The following is a 25655-nucleotide window of genomic DNA, read 5'->3' on the forward strand; positions in this document are numbered from 1 at the left end:
CGACTTTGCACACAACATTGGTGGGGTATTTGTGAGTAGAGTCTTCTTCGCATACAACAATAGTAGCAGTGGACTTGGGAGTTCAGGCTTGGGTGAGATGACCAAAAGCCTTGCAAATGAAACACTGGGGCGGAAGCCTTTCGAAGTGAATCGTCTGTTGGAAAGAGAACCCTTCATAATCCATGACAAACGACAGCCTATCCATCTTTTTGCTTCTCTTGTCGGAGTAAAGGGGTTTGCTGACGATCGAGCCGATGATGCTAAGACCCTTTTGACACTAGAAATGGAGAGGAAGGCCTGGTAGCGTGATCCACAAAGGAATGGAGTGGAAATCGACCTTGTTGAGTTGCAATTGGTGATCCCATTGTCGTAGGAAAATAGGAGCCTCTAGGGCTTTCAGTTTATCATCTTCTTCAGAGAATTTGAAAATGGAGTTCTCCATTTTCTAGGAGGCAAGTATCCATGGTCCCTTGGGTTAACCATTGCTTAGTTAGAGACGACTTTACAATATTGAAGCGAGGTCTGCTCCCAAGGAAGTGCCCTACCAACCAGTCCATCCATTTAGTGATTTCAGAGTCAAGAAGCCCATACGGGGTAAAGGCCGACTAATTTGTCCCTAACATGGAAGGTGGGACAAAGTGGAGAGGGGGGTCCTCCCTAGCAGAGGAAAGGGTAGGCTTGAAAAAAGTGAGCTCCAGGTCTTTGCACTGGAGTTGGGGAGAGAGGGGGAAATGTTGGAGGAGAGATTTGGAGGGGTGGGGTGGGGGAGGGAGGAACCGACCGGTAGGGCCACCAGAGGAAGGTCAGACATGGCAGAAGGGTTTCTTTCAACATTCGGGGCCCTTTGACTTGAAGAATCTTCATTAAGTAGCTATAGAAATACTCTTTCCATCTCTCCTTAAAACAACACTTTCAAAAGATCTAAATATTTTTCAAACCAAAACAGAAATTTCCTATTTTTCCTGATTGTTTTGTAAAATTTCAAAATAATTTTGAAAAATTAAAATTATTAATTTGCGTACCAAAAAAAAAAAAGGCGACTCTATGAAGTCGTAGATTGAACAATGGTGTCTAACATATATAAAATTGAGCTCTAACTGCTAAGTACTAATCTTTGCCCCCCCCCCCCCCACCCAAAAAAAAAAAAAAAATTTGTAGCAAGAAATCAAAATTTTTTTTTTCAGAAAAATTTGAAAATATTTTAAAACAGAAAATTAAATCTGACTCCATTAAGCCGAAGATCAGCCTAGGTGTCTAACATATAAAAAATTGAAAGCCAAACCAAGTATTTACCCTATTTTTTGCAAAAATTCATTTTTGGGAAAAGTGATATGCCTTCAATTTTGAATCTTGCAAAAAACTTCAATAAATGCAGCAAATAGTCTCTGTAGATGCATTCCAGTACTGCCCAACATCTTATTCCATAAAGATATGGGAGTGATTTGGCCAAAAAGGTATTATTTTGTAGCCCTTTGGAGTTGAAACCAGCGAGATGATCGAAATGGGTTGAAATTTTATACTATGGCCTTGTATTGTTTTTGTTGAAACAATACAAAAACCCGATATCTTATGAAATTTCAACTGAAATATTGTACATTTTAGGTATCACACCTGGTTTTGTTTCAACATGTGTTGAAATCGAAATATTTTGTGAAATTCTGGCGGAATCCACAGAAATTTCGAACATTGGATTCAGCAAATAAACAAAAAATAGGAATCAGGTACTCGGGGTATGTGGTGTTCCTTTTAATTTCTAATTTCACCAAAGAGATGGAAATACTTCTATATGTATATATGTTCGCACAATGCACGTAAGTTGTTTGTATTTTCTTGCATTTTTTGTTTGGGTTAGTTATAGCTCATCATGATAGGTGGTTTTGCATGTTAGCCAAATTCTTCAAGAATCTTTTTCTCTTGTTAAAGTTTAATCTATTATAATTCATAATCCTAGACACCAATTCAGTGCCATGTTGGTGTCTACTCGTGTTCTCACATGGGCATGGCTCCTATTTTGAATTCTCTTGGTACATTCCTGGAGAGATCTTACATTCAACTTAGGACTATTGAGAAATACTTGAGAAAGTGAAGATTTCTAAATAAGTTGAACTATTGAAGGACACTTTAGTTGCTTTTCTTTGATCGGTTACTTTTTGGTTATGTCTTGATTATTCTATTAAAAAACTTGCTTCCATAATTAAAATCCATACTAATTATGGCCTGTAATTTTTGTTCCATTAATATGCTGACTGAATCCATTCTGGCACTCATGAAACAGGGCCAGAGTCACCAGACTGTGGTTCTTGTGGATGAAGAAGATTGTCCTTCTCTTGAGACTACTCAACAAAAAGACCAACCAATTGAACGGTGAATTAAATCTTTCAATACTCTCTTTGTTTCTTTTCCTGTCTCAGCTGCACAATTATCTATTAGAGTTGGCAAATGATTTGATAAATGGCCCTTTTTCAGGATGAAGGATAAAATAATATACTACCCTTCCAGGTACTACACTATGTCTTTGTTCTGGAACTTATGCAGAATATGATAACTGAAAGATACCATTTGCTTGGGTTTTGATTTGCATGTTCTTGTAAGTGGTAACCATGTACTTATATGTCAATGCAGAAATGATCCAGAATCTGTTGAAATTTGTTACTTGGACATTGATTGCCTTGCTCCTGAAGCTTTTCTATCGTCAACTATTATGAACTTTTACATTCGGTGAGTTTTTTTCAATTGTTAAGAGTAATGTACTATGCCTCACATCATGTTATTTTTCTTATCCTGCTTATTTCTTTCTTTACTTTATAAAGTGAAGGAGTCTAGTAAGAAAGAGTGATGATGTGTACTATTGTACCGAGAAGATATATAACCAACCATAATTGACTGGGCTGTGCAAAAATTAGAAACCAAAAATCTTGGATACTAATATTTAGTCTGTTGTCTATTAATTGGGACTCTCTTAGTCATTTCATCTTATTTTATCTTTTGTTTATACAAGCTGGCCAAAAGAACATATTGGAATTTTGGGAGAGAGTTCTTTATGCATTTGCTGTCACTATAACTGCTCCCCTCGGTATGACGTCACCTCCCCCATCCAATTACAGAATTTCATAGTTCGAGGTATTAGTTTTGGGCATGGTTTCGATCAGCCCTGAAACCGAGTTGTTTTGGCCAAAACCTGAGATTTTGACCAAAACTATATATATTTTTTCAAATTTCGAACTTTGGTTTCGGGGTCATGTGACCTAATTAAGTTATGAAACTTGCAGGACAGCCTATTTTAGGCCCTATAAACATAGTGGAATCCTTAGATTTTTTTTAAAAATCACACTAGGTTGGTAGTGTATGCTTTATATAGACACTGATATGGCCTATTCCACACAATCTTTAGTATTAGAACACATATAATTCAATTAAAACAACTTAAATAAGCAATAGGAATGAAAAGACATCAAATTATAAACCATTTCATGAATCATATATTGTTTGTTATGTAGAGACAAATATATTGGACTCAACATTCAACAATACAAGCAACAAGTCACCCCTATCCTCACCTATTGCCTGATCAAAACCACTAGAATGTTGCTGATGCTAAATCAAATTTTCCTTCCACTGAATCACAGAAGCTATCCATTTCATAGTATGGCGGAAGAAACACTCGAAGTCGTTCACAACAGCCCTATAAATGAAATCATCAATGAACTCGAGGTACCCTAACATAGGGTATATATCTCTGAACCATGTAGAACTCGAGCGAGAGCCATTGCTATTGCATGGTGCATGTGGAATTTGAATTGGCATGTGCGTGAACCTGTAGATGCTGTCCACAAAACCTGACCAAGTGGGTGACCGACCCTCATACTCAGAGACAAAGGGTAGAGTTGAGAAACAAGAAGAAGAGAATGATTTGGCTTGTCAATGAGACAGGGCCACCACTTTATTTATAATCTTAGGAATATTGCAAATATGGAATGATTGCACAATCACACAATTAGCACATTAAACATTTGCATATGAATCTAGACACTCCAATGTACCCAGTTGCATTACACACTTTACCAAGAGAACCAAACCAGAAGAGAGCCGAATTGGACCAATCTTCAACACTCCCCCTCAAGTTGGTGCATAGATATCACACACATAGTTCTAAAACTAGCCAAGATCTGGGAAAACTCGAGAATCTCGACCTGGTCGAGACAAGTTCTCTTATGAGACCCAAATCTGCATGGTTTCGGTAAACTCGACCGAAATTTCGGTAAAATCTCGGATATCTCGATCTGCTTAAGAAGAAACTACTCTTGTTTCTTCCATATTTGTCAAGGTGTCGCCTAGGCGTCCAAGCGGATCTCTAGGGGCCTAGGCGACTGTTGCCTTAGTGCAGAGTGCCTTACATTGGTTTAATTGGTATCGGACCAGGTTTTGGCACTTATTTATGCCAAATATCATTTAATTAAATGTTTTTGCTTACTATATTATCATAGTTGTCAAGGCGTCGCCTAGGCGTCCAGGCACTTTGGTGGACTTGGGCGCCTAGGCGGGCGCCTTGGTCGCCTACTTGGTATCGCCTTGGATTTTTACCCTCTCCAACGCCTTGGGTCGCCTAACCGCCGTGACAACTATGGATATTATTCATAAATAAGCAAATACTCCCTATTTGAATCCAATACAAATAGTTAAAAAATAAAATTCCAAAAGGATAAAAAGTCAACCCTCCAGTTCAAGGAAAAAAACTGGATTTTTGGTAGTAGGTGAAATTTTCAACTTTCTAATGCTGGGTTTTTTTTTATCAAATCTAAAAATTCCATAAATTTTAATATGGTTAAACATTGCTAAAAATCCAAAGTGCGGTAAAATATTCATTTGTTTTGATATCTTAAAAAATATTTTCATTTAGAGCGATTTTGAATTTTTGACAGCATTTGTGAACACCAAATAAGGTTCAACATGGAACATAACTCTTCAATATAAATCAGATTTAAGCAATATTGGATTTGTTGGAAAACTGGTTTTGCGTTATGCCTAATACAAAAAGTCTCATGTAAAAATAAAATCATTTGATCAGTCAAACTTCTTAGAGAACAAGAACATTTCTCTAAATCGAGAGCAATTTAATTATTTATTGATAAGATCATATTTTAAAGAACAATGTAAACCAAATGTATGTTTTGATTGTTTCAAACTTCCAATGGCTTGTTTTTTCAGTTATGCCGTCTTCTAGTTTTATGTTGATTTTTAATGAATTTTATGTGGCTTAATATTGAATTTTGATTACTTGATGTGACTTAATGTTGATTTTTTATGTTGCTTAATATTGATTTTTTATGACTTGATGTGGCTTAATGTTGATTTTGGATGATATAAGGTACATATTGTAGCATATTAAATAATGTTAGAAAAGACGAAAAATAAAGAATAACACTTGGTTGCCTAAGCGCTTAGGCACCCCTTCACTACCTTAGGTCGCCTTGCCGCCTTGACAGCTATCTTTCTTCTCAAACACTGATGTGGCATTCATATGTCATGCAGACGGAAGACAATGCACGTCGGTTCCATCGGACCATGAGTGGACTTGATCCAGCATGTCATAGTTCATATCAATAGTGATGTAAATTGGCTGTCTAAAACCAGTCGCAGGTGTAGAGAAGAATATTCTTTCCTACACCAGCATGAGTAGCCATCAGGTGGTGTAGGGATTCACAGCTAAAATCGTGGGTTGAAGTTGGTATTTTAATTTGTTATTTTTTAGTCAGTCCTTTATCGAATTGTAATTCTAATTGGGATTCCTAGTGCTAGTTTGAATCCTAGTTAGAAGTCCTAGTTAGTATTCCTAGTTCAGTCATGAGTCCTAGTTAAGTTTTGAGTCATAGTTAGAGTTTGATTTCTGTCCAGCCGTAAGGCTATATATGTGTAAGAGCTCTTGAGAGCCCCCCACAATTTAATGATAAGAATTTTGCTTTGCAAATTGCCACTGTCCTCAGATAGGCTGTGAGGGTGAGATACCCAGGCTGAGATAGCCTTCACTGCCCCTCTCTCCATTGATCTACATTCAAGTATTCAAGTTATTTCAATTCTGCTCTAGCCGACAGCTTGAAGATTCAATTCAATCATTGGGATTTCTGCTACAGTGCTACTAGACTCAAGATCAGTCCAATCAACAAGTAAGTACAACACCCCAACCCCAAACCCTTCTTCTAATCCTCTAAACCTAACACTAACATTCCCTACACCCGAACTTCATTCCCCATACCCTAAATACTGTCCAGACCAATCTACTCATCAAAATCCCACCTTTCTAGATTCGATCTTTCCCTCCCACCATAAGGGAAACTCGATTCTGGTGCCAGCCTTAGGTGACCACTTTTAAACTCTAGATTCCCCTTCATTCCACTTTTCGAAAACCCAGAAACCCAGACCCTAATTTAATATTCATCTTTGTTTACATACTCAACCTCCATAAAACATCTCAGGACCTTCACTGGAAGACTTCCCTTCACCAACTTAACCTAACCTTACCATCAAACCCTTGATACCATCTAACCCTAACCCTAATTTCAGAATTTCACCTATTTTGACCTAGCCGATTCCTCCAACCCTTAGCAGATCCTGGTTATTGGTTCTAATTGGTATTCTAGCCATCTAGAATTACATTAACTAGCCAGTCACAGACTCACAATATTGTATTGTTGGGACATGGAAGACTATGGTGTCTATGACATATGTATTGTTTACTATACTTGGGTATCTATTTAATATGCATTGTTTACTTATCACTGTACTTTGTAGTTTTTACTTCGAGTCCTTAACTATTTCTTAAATAATTATTCAAAATTATGTGTCTTTATCCATTATTGCTAATTACTTGTTTTATTTGCCCATTATGTCTCATAGCACTCAAACAATGTGTATAGACAAATATTACATAAGGATTCAATGTTTATTGTCAACCAAAGGTGCAAATCCAAAGCAAAAAAATTGGTTTTTTTTTTTTTTTTTTTTTCAAGTTGAAGATTTAACTATGTTTATTAAGCCTAAAACAAGCTTCTCTTAAAGTTTCAGAGCTAACTATGGCCATTTTCCCACCGAAACATCAAATTGGAACCAAAAAATAAAATAAAATGCACTGTCTCGCTGAGATCTCAAGAATCTCGGCCTGTTCTAGACACCTCCTCAAGACGAATTTTTGAACCGTGAACACGCATGTCCAACTTGGAAACAATAGGATGGAAGGTTTTGTCAGTTAAGCCTTTAGTGAACACATCGGCTAGTTGGTTCTCAGTAGTAACAAATGGAGTGCAAATCAGACCATCTTCAATCTTCTCCTTGATGAAGTAATGGTCAATTTCAACATGTTTTGTTCTGTCATACTGAATAGGGTTATGAGCATTACTGATTGCAGCCTTGTTGTCATAATAGAGTATCATAGGCCCTTCAAGAACTATTTTTAGATGTTGGAGGAGTTTCTTCCACTACATGAGTTCACAAACCCCCTGTGCCATCTCCCTGTATTCTGCCTCAGCACTGGATATGGAAACTACATAGTGTTTCTTGCTCCTCCATGTCACTAAATTCCCTCAAAGGAATGTACAATAACCTGAAGTGGATCATCGGTCATCAACAAAGCTAGTCTAGTCAGCACCAGTAAAGGGTTCCAACTTTAGACTTCCATTGTTTGAGAACAGGATTCCTTTCCCTGGGGTTGACTTTAAGTACCGAAGAATCCTATATATTGCTTCTAGGTGAGTGGTCTTCGGATCATGTCTGGTCTGGTGGGGGAGAGATAGATAAGCCTTCCAACGAGGCGCTGGTACCTCTCTTTGTCTGCAGAGTCACCACCTAGGCTGCCTAGTTGGTGATTGACTTCAATGGGAGAGTCAATTGATTTACACCCAAGCATCCCTGTTTCTTCAAGAAGGTCTAAGACATATTTTCGTTGGGATATGAAGATACCTTTGCTGGATCGGGCTACTTCAATCCCTAAGAAGTACTTTAGATGTTCTAGATCCTTAGTTTTAAATTCAGTTGCCAATTGAGTTTTCAGGGATGAAATTTCTGCTTCGTCATCTCCGGTAATTACTATGTCATCCACATATACAATCAGTGCAGTAACTTGTCCGTCCTTGTATTTGACAAATAAGGTATGATTAGCATTACTCTGCTTGTAGCCAAACTTGATCATTGCTTTATGAAATCTGCCAAACCATGCACAAGGAGATTGCTTCAGCCCATAGAGTGACTTTCTGAGTTGACTGTTGACTGACTTTGCCAACTGTAGTAGGTGAGTCAAAACCACGAGGGATATCCATGTAGACCTCCTCCTCAAGATCTCCATTCAAGAAGGCATTCTTAACATCCAGTTGTTGGAGACTCCATCCAAGATTTGCTGCGTAGGATAACAAGGCTCGAACATCGTTCATTTTTACAACTGGAGCGAAAGTCCCCTGGTAATTGATGCCATAGGTCTGTGTGAATCCCTTTGCAACTAATCTGGCCTTATAACGAACAATGGTCCCTTCTGCATTTTGTTTTTCTGTGAACACCCATTTGCATCCAACTGGTTTCTTCCTATTAGTAGAAGGTACAAGCTCCCAAGTATCATTCTTCTTCAAGGCTTCCATTTGTTCTACCATAGCATTCTTCCATTTTGTGTCAGCAATAGCCTCCTTCCAACCCTGTGGAATAGACACCGAAGACAACGAAGAAACAAAGGTAAGGTAGGAGGGAGATAAAGATTCATAGGTGTTATACCCAAAACATAGCATCCAATCAAACCGCGCCACGTCACTAGGGGATAAATTAATAAGGAAAGAACTCATCGGATTATTCCCATATCTACCCTAATTAGGAACCTGCTAAAGAAGAATGCTACATACCATATAAACATGAATCAATCTTTACTTCAATCTACTTCGATAAGGAAACTATAGGAGTAGCGCCCACGATTCCGAGGGATTACACTCCTAGAAGAACTCTGATGTTCTTACCATAAATAGAAGATTATCAGAATGGGACTCTCAGCTCCACAGCCTTTCCTAGTCAGGAACGCTATATATACTCAGGTATAACCATGCATAGGGCCATCTTGCTTATTATCAATTGTTGCTCAGAGAGATCTGACTTAGGCATTAGAGAGTCGCACGCTGGTGCAAACCGACTCTCTGGTGTCTACCCTACTCTTCTGTGCAGGTCATAGTACAGGAGGATAATCTGTGGAGATTTCTTGACACAACAATATGAGACAAGTTAGAAATGGAGTGTTTGTACAAGTTCTGATTCCTTTCCTTAAGGCAATAAGGCGAGCATCAGAGAAAGAAGATGTATTACTTGGTGCTTGAGTTGGTGGGACCGGCTCAAGGAGCGTAGGTGGACATGGTATGTCAGGGATGGTCATTGTCTTTCTGCGATAGGTGATAAGATCCTTTTGTTTAGTGGCAGCATTAGTGTGGAATTCTGTGAATACTGGCTTGATCAATGTGAACACAACCCAACCTTTATTTATTATATTGAAATCATATGACAAAAATATAACTAAGCAATGTGGGACTAAAACCCACATACAAGCATAGTTGTCACGGCGTCACGGCGATCCAAGTCGGTGGAGGGGTGTCACGTCGATATATCGACATGTCGCCCGCCATGGCGTTGCCATGGCGAGCATGTCGACCATGTTTTATTTTTTATTTTCTCTATTTTTAATGTGTTAATAGATGTATACTCAAGCCATGTTTTATTTTTTCTCTATTGTTTCTCAAGTTTTAAGAAGAAAATTCAGAAATCGAAGAAGAAATCGAAGAGGGAAAGAAGAAATCGAAAGAAATCGAAGAGGGAAAGAAGACAGGAAGAAGAAATCGAAGAGGGAAAGAAGACAGGAAGAAGAAATCGAAGAAGAAATCGAAAGAAATTGAAGAGGGAAAGAAGAAATCGAAGAGGGAAGAAGAAATCGAAGACAGGAAGAAGAAATCGAAGAGGGAAAGAGAGTCAGGAAGAAGAAATCAAAGAGGGTCGCCATGCAGCCCTCTCCAGCGCCAGGACGCCATGACAACTATGATACAAGAATACCCCCATGGACAGATTTACCCTTGGACCCATATTACAACACTCCCCCTCAAGTTGGTGCATACATATCAAACATGCCCAACTTGCTAACAGTAGGAAAGAACAATTTTGTACTGATTCCTTTGGTAAGGATATCAGCCAACTGTTCACTAGACTGAATAAATGGAATACAAATAATTCCTTGTTCCAGCTTCTCTTTGATGAAGTGCCGGTCAATCTCAACATGTTTGGTTCGATCATATTGGACTGGGTTGTGAGCAATGCTGACTGCTGACTTGCTGTCACAATAGAGTCGCATAGGAAGATCAGCACTCATCCCCAAGTCTTGAAGAAGCCCCTTGAGCCAAAGGGCCAAAGGAGCTCACAAATACCCTGTGCCATAGCTCGGAATTCAGCTTCAGCACTAGATCGAGCCACAACAGCTTCTTTTTTGCTTCTCCAAGTAGTTAGATTACCTCCAACAAATGTGCAATATCCAGATGTGGACTTCCTATCATCAGGACTGCCAGCCCAATCTGCATCAGTGTACGCCTCTATCCGGAGATGGCTGTGTCAAGAGAACAATACTCCTTTCCCCGGAGCTGACTTGAGGTAACGGAAAATTCTGTATGCTGCTTCCAAGTGAGAAGAGTGAGGATCATGCATGTATTGGCTGACAAGGCTTACAGCAAAGGTGATGTCTGGCCGGGTATGTGAGAACTGAGAGGTAAATCAATCAACCCACTAACCTCTGATAGCTTCCTTTGTCCACTGGCTCACCTTTCTTGCTCTTCAAATGTGTATTGGGCTCCAGAGGGGTATCTGCTGGTTTACACCCAAGCATCCCTGTTTCTTTCAATAAATCCAAGGTATATTTCCTTTAAAGAGAGATATGCCCTTAGCTGAATAGGCAACCTCAATCCCTAGGAAGTACCTCAATTTGCCCAAATCCTTGACTTCAAACTCCGTGCCCAAATAAGCTTTCAGCTTCTGAATCTCATGTGCATCACTGCCTGTAATTACTATGTCATCAACATAGACAATAAAAAGGGTAACTTGCTGTCCCACTCTCTTAACAAACAATGTGTGGTCTGCATTACTTTGCTTATACCCATATGCGATCATAGCCTTGTGGAATCGGCCAAACCAAGCCCTTGGGGACTGCTTCAGACTATACAGGGCCTTCTTTAACTTGCACACTTTCCCTTGAGTCTCTAAGGAGGTAAAACCCGGGGATACCTCCATGTAGACATCTTCTTCCAAGTCTCCATGTAGAAAGGCATTCTTCACATCGAGTTGTTGAAGTTCCCATCCTTGATTTACAGCACAAGAAATGATGACCCGTATAGTATTCATCTTCGCTATAGGAGCCAAAGTCTCTTGATAATCGATTCCTTGGGTTTGAGTGAACCCTTTGGCAACTAATCTCGCCTTGTATCTTTCCACAGAACCATCAGCCTTGTGCTACACAACAAAGACCCATTTACAACCAGCATGCCTCTTCCCATGTGGAGAACTTACCAAATCCCAGGTCTGATTTTTCGCAAGGGCAAGCATTTCTTCATTCGTTGCCTCCTTCCATTTTGGTTCGGCTATTGCTTCCTGCCAAGTGTTAGGTATAGAGACAGAGGACAAAGAGGATATGAAAGCATGAAAGGCAGGAGTTAGAGAGTTGTAGGACACAAAGTTTGAGATAGGATGCTGAGTGCAACTTCTTTTTTTGTTTGCAAACAGCAATGGGTAAATCAAGACTAGGATCAAGAGGGGGCTTACCCGAAGTATGACTAGGAGCAAGATTTGGAGTAGGAACAGATGCCGATTGCGTAGGTGGTGCAGCAGTGGTGGTTTCTTTCTCTTTGTACCGAGGACCATCTGTAGGAAAATCAGTTCCCCGAGTGTATTTCTGTTTCACAAGTCTCTCCCCCTGCACCTGTTGCTCAATCTGTCCCACTTCTTGTTCTTGACTTGTAACTCCATCCTCTAGTTTAATAGAAACATCTTCAATGGTTGGTATCTCAACATCTAAAGGAGCAATCAACGGGACCTCTTTATTACTTTGAGTTTCCCCCTGTAGAGGTACCGGCGGTGGAAAGTAAGCCTCCGACTCCCGAAAGACAACATCCATAGTAACCAACACCTTTCTAGTAGGAGGATGGTAGCATTTATAACCCTTCTGAGTCGGTGAGTAACCAAGAAAAATGCACCGTAATCCTCTGGGATCAAGCTTACCATGGACGTGGTGATTTCGTGCAAACACAACACAACCAAACACTTCTGGGGGCACCACAAAGGTGGATTTGCCAACCAACATCTCAAAGGGACAGCGGCCACCCAAGACACGAGATGGAAGTCGATTGATTAGGTAAGTAGCTGTAAGCACGGCATCACCCCAGAAACGAGGAGGGACAGACATAGTGAACATAAGGGAACGAGCTACCTCCAGTAGATGTCTATTCTTGCGTTCAGCCACTCCATTTTGAGCGGGAGTGTCAACACAAGAAGTCTGGTGTATGATCCCATGGCCATCTAAATAGGAACGGAAAGCACCATCCATATATTCCTTGCCATTATCTGAGCGAAGAATCTTCACCTTGGCATCGAACTGGGTTTGGACCATTTTGTGGAATAACATAAAACAATTAAACACATCACTCTTGCTGTGCATCAAATATACCCAAGTCTTCTGGCTAAAACAATCGATAAATGTGACAAACCATCTAAACCCAGAGGTAGAAACACAACGGGCAGGGCCCCAAACATCAGAATGAATTAAACCAAAAGGAGTCAAACTTCTGTTGTTTGAAATAGGAAAAATACTCCGAGTTTGCTTTGCCAAAGTGCAATCATCACAAGAAAAGTTGTGTTTATTACATTGTTTTACCAGACTAGGAAATAAAGTATAGAAAACCCCAATCGGGGGATGGCCCAAACGACGATGCCAATTATTTAACTCAAGCAATGCAGAATCAAAACTAGAAGAAGCCGGCTGTGATGTCAATGCTGTCCGGGAATTTTCAAGCACGTACAGACCACCAACCACCTTACCACATGCAATTGTACTGTCCGTTTCCAAATCCTGAAATAAACAATGAGTTGGAAAAAATATTACTTTGCAGTTCAAATCCTTAGTCAGACTACTAATGGACAGCAAGTTAGTAGTAAACTTAGGAACATGTAAAACAGAGAAAAGAGTGAGATAGGAGGAGCACTGAACGGATCCCTTCTCAGAAATAGAAGAAAGAGACCCATCAGCAACCCGAACCTTTGACTGGCCTGAAAGAGGAGTATATGTGGTAAAAATAGAGGAAGAACCTGTCATATGGTCGGTTGCTCCTGAGTCAATAACCCAAGAGTCGGGCATGACCGAGGTGCAATTCCTACCAAAAGAAATACCTGTGGAAGAAGGTGCATTGGAAGGAGCAGGTAGAGACAAAGCCGAAGCCGCCATGGAAGGAGTTACAGATGCCGAAGAAGATGTGTCCAAGCGATTCATCATATCCCGTAGATTGTGCAACTCAGCCATCACAGAAGAAAGAGACTGTTCAGATGGATCTTCAGTGGCAACCTGATTAGCACGAGAGGAACTAGGCCGATTGGAACCCCCCTTTCCACGCCCACGAGTATCCGCAGGACGACCATGAAGCTTTCAACATCGGTCCTTAGTGTGCCAGTCCTTCCCACAATGATCACATTTAATAGGCGGGCGATCACTAGATGGCCGATCAGTAGGAGGAGGACGAAAGGACTTTCCACGGGAAGATTGAGAACCAGAAACAAGGGCTGACCATTCCTAAGTGATAGGATGAACCATGGCAGTGCGCCTCGTGTCCTCAGCCGAAAGTATGGCATAGGCCTGCTCCAAAGAGGGAAGAGGATCCCGATTTAAAATATTGGACCTGATATTATCAAATTCAATGTTGAGGCCGGCCAAAAAATCAAACAGCCGTTGACCATCCTCCCACTTCCTGAAGGCCGTCGCGTCAACATCTGTGGTAGCCTTAAATGTGCCCAAAAAATCCAATTCCTGCCATAGTGTGCACATGGTATTGTAATATTGGGACAGAGACAACTCCAGCTGCTTGGTAGTATGGAGCTTCTGACGGAGTTCATAGCATTGGGCTGCATTCCCAACCTGAGAGTATGTGTCATGAGCCGTCTTCCAAATTTTTGCAGCGGTGTCAAGGAGCAGATAACGACCAGCAATGGTCTGGTCCATTGAATTAACCAAATAGGACATCACCAAAAAATTGAAATTCATCCATCGATCCTGAGCCGATTCAGCCTTTGTAGGCCTGACCTTAGTGCCCGTGATATAACCAGAGAGCCCACGGGAACCAATAGCAAATAAACAGGAACGAGACCACAGAAGATAATTGCTGCCATTCAACTTTATGGGATTCATCGGAAAGGGAACAAAGTCCTGCTGGTTGGAATCGTCAGAACCAGTCGAAGCAGTCGTGATCTCAGACTCGTCAGGCATAGTGGCTGGAGAAAAATAGGCAGAGACAAATCCCCAAAAAAAAATCAGAACATGTATGGGGGAAAAAACGAACCCCTGGTGGGAGTCAACTCACCACCAAGGGATGGAAAAAAAATCGAACAAGGTGGAGGCCCTCCCGAGGTGTGTAGAGGTGGCGGAAAAGGAGGGAGGGACCTGCGGAGGTGGCGGGAGAAAGGGAGAGAGCCGGCGGTGGCTGGCGGAGGCGGTGGAGAGTTGGCGGTGGCTGGTAGTGAGTGCTGGTGGCTGGCGGAAGTGTGGAGGGGCTGGCGGTAAGTGGTGGAAGGGCTGGCGGTGGGTGGTTTTAGGGCAGAATGGCAAAAAAGAAAAAGAAGAAGAGAGAAAAAAACAAAAAAATTTTACTTTCCATATCCCCGGAATATTTTTGGCTCTGATACCATGTGGAATTCCATGAATACTGGCTTGATCAATGTGATCACAGCCCAACCTTTATTTATAATATTGAAATCATAAGACAAAAATATAACTAAGCAATGTGGGACTAAAACCCACATACAAGAATACCCCCATGGACAGATTTACCCTTGGACCCATATTACAACAATTAGTTTGCTCCCCATAAACAATATCTTTTTGCTCCCCCTGAAGTTGAATACTGTCTATAATGAACGGAGATGAAGGATTCTCTTCTTCTAGAGTCCCCCCCTGAAGAGAAGGCAGGTAATAAGGTTTATCCTCGTGGAAAGTGACGTCCATGGTAATAAAAAGCTTGCGAGAGGGAGGATGATAACCCTTATAACCCTTTTGAGAAGTAGAATACCCAATGAAGATGCATTTGAAGGCCCGGGGGTCAAGTTTTGACCGGTAGGGAGTTGAGTTATGAGTAAAGCAAACGCGTCCGAACATACGAGGAGGAAGGTGAAAGGCAATAGTGGGATCAGGAAGCTGACTTAAAGGAGTTTAAAATCGAGAACACTAGAAGGAACCCGATTTATAAGAAAGGTAGCAGTGAGAACGTCACCCTAATAATACTTTGGGACATGCATGGTAAACATTAGAGAGCGCGTGACCTCCAGGAGATGGCGGTTCTTGTGATCTGGAATGCCATTTTGTTCCGGTGTGTGAACACAGGAGGTCTGAGAGAGGATGCCATGGGTATCAAGGTACTAGAGGAAAGGCCATAAAGGTACTCCGTCCCATTATTGCTTCGGAGAACCTTAACTTGTGCATTGAATTGTGTCTGGATCATTTCATGGAAAGATTGGAAGTAGGAAAAAGCCTTAGACTTGGTGCGAAGAAGGTAGACTCAGGTTAGTTTAGAACAATTATCAATAAAAGTAATAAACCATTTATACCCATCACAAGCAATTGTCCGAGGACCCCATAGGTCAGAGTGAATAACAAAAAATGGAATCAAACCTTTATTATCACTTGGAAAATAGGAGAGCGTGTGTGCTTGGAAAGTTCACAAACATCACAATTAAAATGATCCAAGTTACAATGTTTAACCAAAGAAGGAAACAAACGATGCAAAATATAAGAGGGATGACCAAGACGGCGGTGTTCATGATGCAACTGTCAAAGAGCACCATCTTCACAAGTAATATGATTTGAAACTAGGGAGGGAGGTGCAGTGAGACTAGGATCCAAATAGTAAAGACCATCCCGCACAATGGGTAGAAAAAAAGTGAACAGAACAATTAAGATTCGTGGTAAGACGATGTGTAGAAAGTAAGTTGGCACAGAGATTAGGGATATGCAAAACAGCGGACAGAGAAATGGTGGATTGCAAGAAATAGAGCCTTTACCAGAAATAGCTGAGAGAGAACCATCAACCACTCAGACCTTTTTCTTACCCAAAAAAGGGAGATAAGAGGAAAACAAGTCTAAGGAGCTGGTCATATGGTAAGAGGTTCTAGAATCAAGAAGCCATGGAGAGCTATATTGAGAGGAGGCCAGAAATAAACCTGATTGGGCAAGATGGGAGGTAGGTGAAGTGGAAGGTGCCACGGTAGAAGATGCAGTTCCAATTTGAGACATCATGCGTTGGAGCGCACCCAGTTGATCTGAAGAGAAAGGAGCAGGGGCTGTGCCTTCTATAACCTCAGAGAGATGAGCCTGTGATAAAAAGAGTTCTGTTTACCACCACACCCTCCTCCTTTTGGGTGACCATGAAGTTTTCAGCATGTTTCTCTAGTGTGGCGAAGACGCCCACAATAGTCACACTTAACCGAGTCCCTATTGGATGAACTAGGTTTCGTGGAAGAGCTGGTTGAGTCAGAGACAAGAGAAGCCCGAGGAGTGGGGTTACTAATGTAGAATGAGAGGGGCAGCGGGAGGCATCATGACAGGGCAGCGACGATCCTCATGTTGCAAAATATTATAAACCTGTAGAAGAGTGGGAAAGTTATCCCGTCCCAGAATTTGTACTCTACTCTGATTATATTCTGGGTTGAGACCAGTGAGAAAATCATACTCTCTACATTTCACGTTCCTTCTTAAAGGTAGCAATGTCGGCAGTACAAACCATGGGAACAGGATGATGAAAATCCAACTGTTGCTAGAGTGCATTCAGGGCAGCATAGTAAGCGGTAAGGGGCGTGTCCTGGGAAGTTTCCCGAACCTGACGACAGAGCTTATAAACTTGAGCATAGTTGCTGGTTTGAGCATAAGTTTGTTGGACTGCTTCCCATAGTTAGTAGTTGGCTCAATAAATACAGGAATGGAAGTGATGGTGCTACTCCTTTCTTTGGCTCGTTTGAAGCATTCTTTTGGGCACTACATTGGAAGTCCTCCCTGCAACCTTGACTGAGGCTGGACTTATCTGATTGTCTGATTCATCCTATACTAGTTTACGATGCTACCACATACATTTCCCTTGGTATAGCTCTACAAAGATTCTTTGGCTGTGTTGAGTAGAACAAAACTTGCACTAATTTGTGGTTCCATGGAATTGAGAAGAAACGACATTACCAAGGCATCATAAGCTAGCCAGGTGATCTTTGCAGCACCAGCAGAGGGCATAGGGGTATCTCCAGTCAAATACCCCGGAAGATGATTTCCTCGGATAGTTAAAAGACATGCTCGTGACCATGCAAGGTAGTTAGTCCCATTCAACTTGGTTGGTCCAGGTTTCAGAGAGGGGTTATGGCCATGAGTCCCAGCACGACTCACTTCACTACCCCCAATATCTCCCGTGGAGTGATTACCATCACTATCGTCCGCCATGGGATGGAATCAAAACAATATTGATATGGAACACAACAATCAGATAAAAAAAATAGCAAGGAGGCTACTGTGGCATTCACGAGATGAGCAGCAAGGCAACGATCAAAGTTCCAACGACATATGGCCTAGAAGAAGTCGAACAACCAGTGCACAGGGCAGCAAGCCTTATAATATCGGAACAAGAAGCGGCAAGGCCTGGCAGAGGCTATGTGAAGGCGGTAGGGCCAGATAGATGCTGGCGGAGGGCCAGGCAGGTCTGGTAGATAGCGGCAGGGCCAGGCGGAGTCAGGCAGGTGGCAGCAGGGCTTAAGGAGCCCTAGGCAGAAGCAAAAAAAGCTGCTGGAGCGGTGGCAGTGAGGAGCTGGGTGGTGGTGACAGCCCTGGAAAAAATACGGAGTCATAGTTGTTACAGGTGAGCAGCGGTTAGCGTGATCCGACATGCATTATCACATGTTCAGTTGACCATGCTGAACCATAAGGCTGAAGCCTCAGCGGCTGTGGTGATGGTGCAACGGTGGCTGCGGCGGTGGTGAAAAAGTTCTAAAATGGATTGGGAGCTCTGATACCAAGTTGAGAAATAAGAAGAAGAGAATGATTTGATGTTCAATGAGACAGAGGCCACCACTTTATTTATAATCTTAGGAATATTAAAAATTTGGAATGATTGCACAATCACATAATTAGCACATTAAACATGTGCATAATGAATCTAGACACTCCAATGTACCTAGTTACATTACACACTTTACCAAAAGAACCGAACCGGACCAATCTTCAACAGGTAATGATGATGAAGAGCTAACCTGCCCAAACTGACCATACCCAGTATAGTAACTGTAGTCGGAACTGGTGCTCCCCGTGCCATATCCATATGACGTTGCACGCCACTGCTCCCCATACATAACACTCTCCATACTTATGCCTCCGAGAGTGTTAGTCAAGCTTTTGATATTGATGTCCATGGACTCCAGTGTATCATCCTCCTCAGGTGGTGGTATGAGTCAGTGACGCGGGCCTCTTGAGTAGTCTGCATGCCTTGCACGTGTGGGGGCACGTGCACCGTGGTCCTCATCTTGTGTGGCATGAGTATGTTGAGCTGGTACAAGTACCTCTCGCCCATCACCCCATCACAATCACTATCACCATCATCATCCTCATTACCCCACTTACCCACATCACCACCATCATTGGAATCTTACCACTCAGGGTCCTCATCATCGCCAACCTGAGACTTTAAAGGTCAGGGTGTCTGTGAATGCATGTGGCTCTTGTGAGACAACATATACTCATCCACATCGGTTGCCATCTGACTAGCTATCTTGGGGTCAGGCCTACCCCTTGCTTGATCCATGACAGGGTCACCTTGATCCTTTACCCATTGGTATGGGGGATCCTCATCATATGAGTTGAGCTGAAAAATGTTGGCAAGCTCGGTTGGATTGTTATTACCCTCTGTGCCTTGGTATATGTTCTGCATCCTCAGTCTCATGTTAGAATGCACATACACCAACTGCTCTAGTCGTTTGTGACCCAATCGGTTCTGCCTCTTGGAGTAGTCAGTGAGAATATACTCTAATTGGGCTTGCATCCGAAGGCGGAATAAATCTGAGAAAGCACCTTGATTGCTACCTTTCTCAAGTTAGGTGAGTCTTTTCCATAGAGAACCCACCAGTTAGCTGCATTAGAAATTTAAAATATTTACTTATAGGTATATAAATTCAATGGAGACAAGATGACAAATAATGCAGTGGACCTACCAGTGTCTACGGATTCTCTAGCAGCCATTGTGGCCTTATGATTGAAACTCCCAACAACATCTCTATAGTTCTTTTTCTGGTTGGAAGTTAAAGATTGTGAGAGAACAAGGAAAAAGATGAGAATGGAAGGTTGGAGAAGAAGGAGAAGAAGAGAAGAAGAAGAGAGATGATGGTAGAATGTTGTGTTAGAGAAATTGTCTCTACCACACCTATATTACTTCACTAACATAATGTATGACATTACATACAACTCCCTAGGGAGGTGAAAAGTAAAAAAGGACAAATACAATCTTAGATAATAAGTAAATAAACTAGTTCCTTAATAACACTCTCCCTTAAGCTGGAGAATAAATGTCATACATTCTCAGCCCACAACAGGGTACTAAACAGAAGATTTCTGCCAACTGATCACCAGTCCTTACAAAAGGGGTGCATATGTAGCTAGAGTCAATCTTCTCCTTGATGAAGTGTCTATCCACCTCTATGTGCTTCATCTGGTCATGTTGCACGGGATTGTGAGCAATGCTAATATAACAGCCTTGTTATCACAATAGAGACGCATGGGTGCCTCAGTATCAAACCCCAACTCTTGGACTATCCTTCTCAACCATAGAAGTTCATATATTTCATGAGCCATAGCTCTAAATTTTGCCTCTGCACTTGATCGAGCTACAACTAGCTGTTTTTTACTTCAACATGTAACCAGGTTGCCACCTACAAATGTATAGTATCTAGGTGTAGAATGTCTGTCAGAAACTGAACCAGCCCAATCAGCATCAGTGTAGCCTTCTATCATCATATGGTTATGCCTGGCATTCAATATTCCTTTCCCTGGGTGGACTTCAAGTATCTGAGAATGCAGTTTACAGCATCCAAGTGCCCACTCTTGGGGGCATGCATAAACTGGCTTACCACTCCCATTGCATTAGTGATGTCCAGGCGAGTGAAAGGCAAGTAGATAAGCTTCCCCACCAGTCTTTGGTATTTTCCTACATCAACAAGGGAAGGACCATAGCCTTCTCCTAGCTTGTGATTATGCTCAATAGGAGAACTTACAGGTTTGCAACTCAACATCCATGTTTCTTTCAATAGGTTCAACACAAGCTTTCTTTGACATATACTTATTCTCCTCTGGACCTTTACACTTAAATTCCAAAGAAATACTTCAAGGGTCCTAGGTCTTTGATTTTGAACTGCTGCTCCAAATAGGTCTTCAGCCTAGCTATCTCAGCTTTCTCATCTCCAGTCACTACAATGTCATCAACATAGACAATTAGGGCTGTAATGGTGCCATTACCTCACCTAGAAAATAAGGTGTGGTCAGCTTGACTTTGGGAATACCCATTCTTTAGAATACCCTGTCTGAATTGCTCAAACCATGCCTTTGGGGACTGTTTGAGACCATATGGTGCCTTCTTGAGAAGACACACTTTGTCTTCAACTGAAGAGAGCTTGAAGCCGAGTGGAGTTTGCTTGTACACTTCCTCTTCCAAGTCACCATGGAGGAAGGCATTCTTCACATGTAAGTATGTAATTGATATAAAGGTCAACCCCTATTGGCCGCCAATGATAAGAGAACCCTTATAGAATTATGCTTAGCCATAGAAGCAAATGTCTTCTGATAGGCAATTCCATACACTTGACTGTACCCTTTGGTCACCAACCTTGCCTAACCTCTCAACCGCACCATCTGACCGATACTTGATTGTGTATACCTATCTGTATACAACTGGAACTCTTTCCCTGGGAGATCTGTCAGTTTCCATGTACAATTCTTCTCAAGCGCCATCATTTTAGGCCTGCCCCTAGCTCTTTTAGCTCCTTCAATCAGGATTAGATCACTCCTCTGTACTGGGGCATCCTTAGGCCTCCGTTGAACATGGCCATACCACTTCAAACAACATTCTCGGAGCTTGTCATTGATTGGGGCAACTCCCAAATCAGCTCTAATACGTTCATTCCTTACTTTATCCTTCATAGTTTTGCTTCACATCCATCTTAGCATCGTCATCTCTACTACACATAGCTTCTCTATATAACACTTCTTAAGTGCCCAACATTTCTCCTTATACATCATGGCTGGTCGGACAACAGTCCTATAGAACTTTCCTTTAAGCTTTAAAGGAATATGTAGGTCACATAGTACTTCGGTCGCGCCTCTCAACTTCATTCATCCCTTTCTAATAGCAATAAGAAGGTCTAAATTAGAAGGAAGAAAAGGGCTTCTTATTACTAGAACCACCATCTAAATGATCACTAATATCAACCACATCTACTTCTTTGTGTTTCCCAATGTCAAGCGTATAAGGAGAAATGGGTAGAGGAGATAGAAAGGGAATGTCATCAGCATGCTTTTCACTCCTACTATTCTCCCCCTGTAGAGGATGCTGATGAGGAGCAAAAAAGGGCACGAATTCAAGGAAGGTTACATCTTTGGAGAGGAGACACCGACGGGAGGAAGGATGGTAGCACTTATAGCCTTTGGTAGTAGAGGAATACCCAAGAAAGAGGCATTTGAGAGCCTTGGGGTCAAGTTTAGTCCGAGAGGATTTGTTAACATGAACATAACAAACACACCCAAAAACCTTGGGAAGAAGAGAGAAAACAGAAACTTAAGGAGACAAGGTTTCCAAAGGAGATTTGGAACCAATGAGTTTTGTAGGCATGCAGTTGATTAGAAAAGTAGTAGTAAGAAGAGCATTAGACCAAAAAGTTTTAGGAACATGCGTGCCAAATAAAAGTCTCTGAGTGACCTCCAATAAATGACGATTTTTCTTCTCAGCTACCCCATTCTGTTGGGGTATGTCAACACAAGCTAGCTGATGGATAATGCCATTATCAGTAAAGAAGTTTTGGAGGCCACCAAACATGTACTCCCCCCCTTTATTAGAACGAACCATTTTGATGTTAGTTTCAAACTGAGTAACTCCTTGGTAAGGGAGCTGGAATCAGCCTGTATGCTAGGTGACTACTCCATAGTATCAGTCTCAATCATCACATAATGTGCTCTAGCTCCCCCATCTACGGCCACCACACGTACCAGTAGATCCACCACGTGTACTAGGGGACGGCCATGATGAACCCAACAACTCTCTCTAGTGTGCCCAAGTTTCCTACAATATTTAAATCTGGACCTATCTCTGTCATCTCTACGGGGTGACCCTTGGCCTCTGCCATCACCACGCCAATCTCTGTGGAAGCTAGAAGAAAGAGCAAACGGCTCAAGGGAGGAAGCAGGTTCCTTTGCTACCCTACGAGTATCCTCACTCTTCAAATAACTACACACCTCATCTAGGGATGGAAGGGGAGACCGATCCAAGATTTCTATACGGATGGGCTCTTACTTTGGGTTCAAGCCACCAAGAAGAATAAGAATACCCTCCATCTCAAGGGTTCAATAAACCTTAGCTTCATCTTCTGGGTTGGATAGTTGAAGATCCCTATAATGATCATACTCTTCCTAGAGACCAATGGTAGTGTTATAAAATTCAGAAATAGGTCTATCCCCTTTCTTCATTGTAATGATCTTCTGGAGAAGTTGATACCCCTTAACCGAGTCACCAACTCGGTCAAAAGTTTTGGAAACACTATCCCAAATATCCTTGGCAGTTTCCTTTCTCATAAATTTCTTCCCAATCTCAGGCTTCATACAGAAGATAAGCAAGTCATAACCGTAGAGTTCTCAGTCTCCCATTTTGCATGCGTTGGGTTATTTGGATTGGGGGCTTTGATGGTGCCTGTAACATGCCCTAACTTCCCCTTAACCCAGAGGGAAAGCTTCACAAAATATGCCCAGTCCAATTAGTTGGTATTGTCCTACTTCACAATGGAAATCTGGGTATTTGGGTTTTCAAAAACCACTTGAGTAGGAGGAGCACTACTCGAAACAACCTCTGTCGATTCACTGATCTCAGACATGATGAAGAAACACACTTACAAGTTTGGGGTAACACCCAAAGTCAAATGGGGAGTATATTCTCAACCCAAAAAACCCTTTTTCAACACTGGGAAACAAGGTCCAGCAAGCTGTATTGATGGTATTTAAAGTAAGTTGTATTGTTTTGGCTGGAAAATCGGTGAAACGAAATATCGGACCCAAATATGATAGTAAGGGAATATCATATTGAGTCGAAACCAACATCGAAACAGAGTATGATATTCCCCTACTATTGGCTGCAACACTAACCCAGAAACTGAAATAGTAGAATGCTCCCAAAATATCAACTTAGCCCTAAGGCCGCCTCTTATGGAACCCAATTTCGAATCAGGAGTAGGGTATTGGAGAACATTCAACTCTTAAAAAACTTGGCCTATTTTGATGGCTGGATTAGGAGATATAATAGGACCTCAGAATTAGAAAGTAAATCTTCAAAGTAGCAACTTACATTCTACTGCAACATTCGGCTATCAGATGGGGTTGAACTTAATATCGTAGGAACAATCTGAAGACAGGATCACTCCCTCCAAATCCCAGAAGAAACTGATGGGTAAATCTGAAGTTTCAAGGGCCTGAAGAAAATCTGCAGAAACACCAACCCTCCAATACCACATGCTTGTTTGAGTCTTCAAATCAGGTTTTGATGAAGGACTGAAAGAACATCCTTCTAAATCTAATGGACAAACAGCAACAATGGATGAGCTGTAACAGTGCTAAGTGCTTCGGTTCCTCACTGCTGAGCACTGATAGCAGGTTTTTGGAAATAGAAACTTAAGAAGAAAAGGAAAGAAGAAAGGGGTAGGGAAGGGCATCTCACATTCTCACCTATGGTCGCTCACCATATCTGCCTCTCACAGCACACAAAGCACACAGTTATGTTCTTTTCTCCAAACTCCAAATCATGGGCTAGTGCTCCTGCCCTCTTCTTTTATTAATGGTTCAAAACAGAGAATAGGAACCCCCATGCGTGGATGGAAATTCCATCTACAATAAGTTCTCAAAATGGAAACAAAATTACATAGAAAATAATCCTAACATTAAATCTAATCTTCAAAAAATTAGAAACAACTCTAAATAATAACTACCTAATATGCAATACTGATATAGAAACAAAGAAAGATCTTCTAAGAATCCAATCCTCCATTATGCACTAGTTAATTAATGTAGTAATGGGCCAAGACCTGGCCCATGAGAGTGGACCACTCAAAGAGGGCCTAGGCTGGCAGACTGGGCCCGATGGGCTGGCTGTAAAAGACTGGACCATTCTCCCTTACTCCTCAATCGACCTATATCGGAGAGTAAATCTGTAAATGTTATTGTTGTAGAATGCATTAGTACAAATTTTATCCTGAATGGCTGGTGAAGCTTCCATTGATAAGCACTTTCTTGGATTTTTGTGCTAGATATCTACAAAGGCCGGTGTCCCCAACAGGTAGACCAATGGGTGATTATCATTTTTTCAATACATATTTCTACAAGAAGCTTAAGGAAGCTGTATCATGCAAGGTAATTTTCTGTGTTTAAATTTTGATGATACTGCTATATGCTCCAAGCTACCAAATCTTGGTTCTGGTATGCAAATATGCCATTAATGGACTAGGTATCCAAGTTGGAAAGAATTATTCTAATTATTTTTCTAATTTGCAGGAAGTATCTACCAAATTCTGATTTAATCATTCGTAGGTCTGGAAATTAAGAAGCTTGACATTAATTGGGCCTAGGTTTTCCACTTTGTTATTCCTCTTCTGAACAAAGGAATACGAGACCTAGGCCAATTTGACTTTCATTAGATTCATTAAATTATTAAAACCAGTTGTACAAGATTCACAGTGTATCAGAACATTGGTGAGATTCATCATAGTTGCTACTGTGGTGGTCTTAAATAAGTGCATTTGCATTGACACATTCAGTCGGACTATGGTGATATTTCTTTGGTATCTTAGGGAATTTTAACTGTTGCATTTCAAGGACACTGGTTTTTGGGAAGTCTTGCTTATTTATAACTTTTCTGTTTTGATTGTAGAAGAGTGAGAAGGATGCATTCATGAAGTTCAGGAGGTGGTGGAAAGGTGTCAATATTTTTCAGAAGGCATACATATTTTTGCCAATACATGAAAAGTAAGTTTTTTCAAATTCTTTGCAAACTTTTAGAATTGAATGCATGATTAATATTTAAAAGCCAAGCTTAAAGACTAAAATACATATGATACAAAAAAGGGGAAAAGAAGGGGGCGGGGAT

General features: G+C 41.4%; 1 protein-coding gene across 3 annotated transcripts in view; it reads left to right on the plus strand.

The window, feature by feature from the left end:
* The window catches only part of LOC122671504 (ubiquitin-like-specific protease 1D), an 89612-nt gene that overhangs the window by 46763 nt on the left and 17194 nt on the right, over nucleotides 1–25655 (plus strand). For all 3 annotated transcript variants that reach the window (XM_043868757.1, XM_043868756.1, XM_043868758.1), the window contains exons 6-10: nucleotides 2276–2364; nucleotides 2467–2499; nucleotides 2623–2718; nucleotides 24820–24922; nucleotides 25440–25534. In XM_043868757.1, the coding sequence (XP_043724692.1) occupies nucleotides 2276–2364; nucleotides 2467–2499; nucleotides 2623–2718; nucleotides 24820–24922; nucleotides 25440–25534 (416 nt within the window). The remainder of the gene's footprint in view (nucleotides 1–2275; nucleotides 2365–2466; nucleotides 2500–2622; nucleotides 2719–24819; nucleotides 24923–25439; nucleotides 25535–25655) is intronic.

Source organism: Telopea speciosissima, chromosome 8 (genome assembly GCF_018873765.1).
Source record: "Telopea speciosissima isolate NSW1024214 ecotype Mountain lineage chromosome 8, Tspe_v1, whole genome shotgun sequence".
NCBI classification, from domain to species: domain Eukaryota; kingdom Viridiplantae; phylum Streptophyta; class Magnoliopsida; order Proteales; family Proteaceae; genus Telopea; species Telopea speciosissima.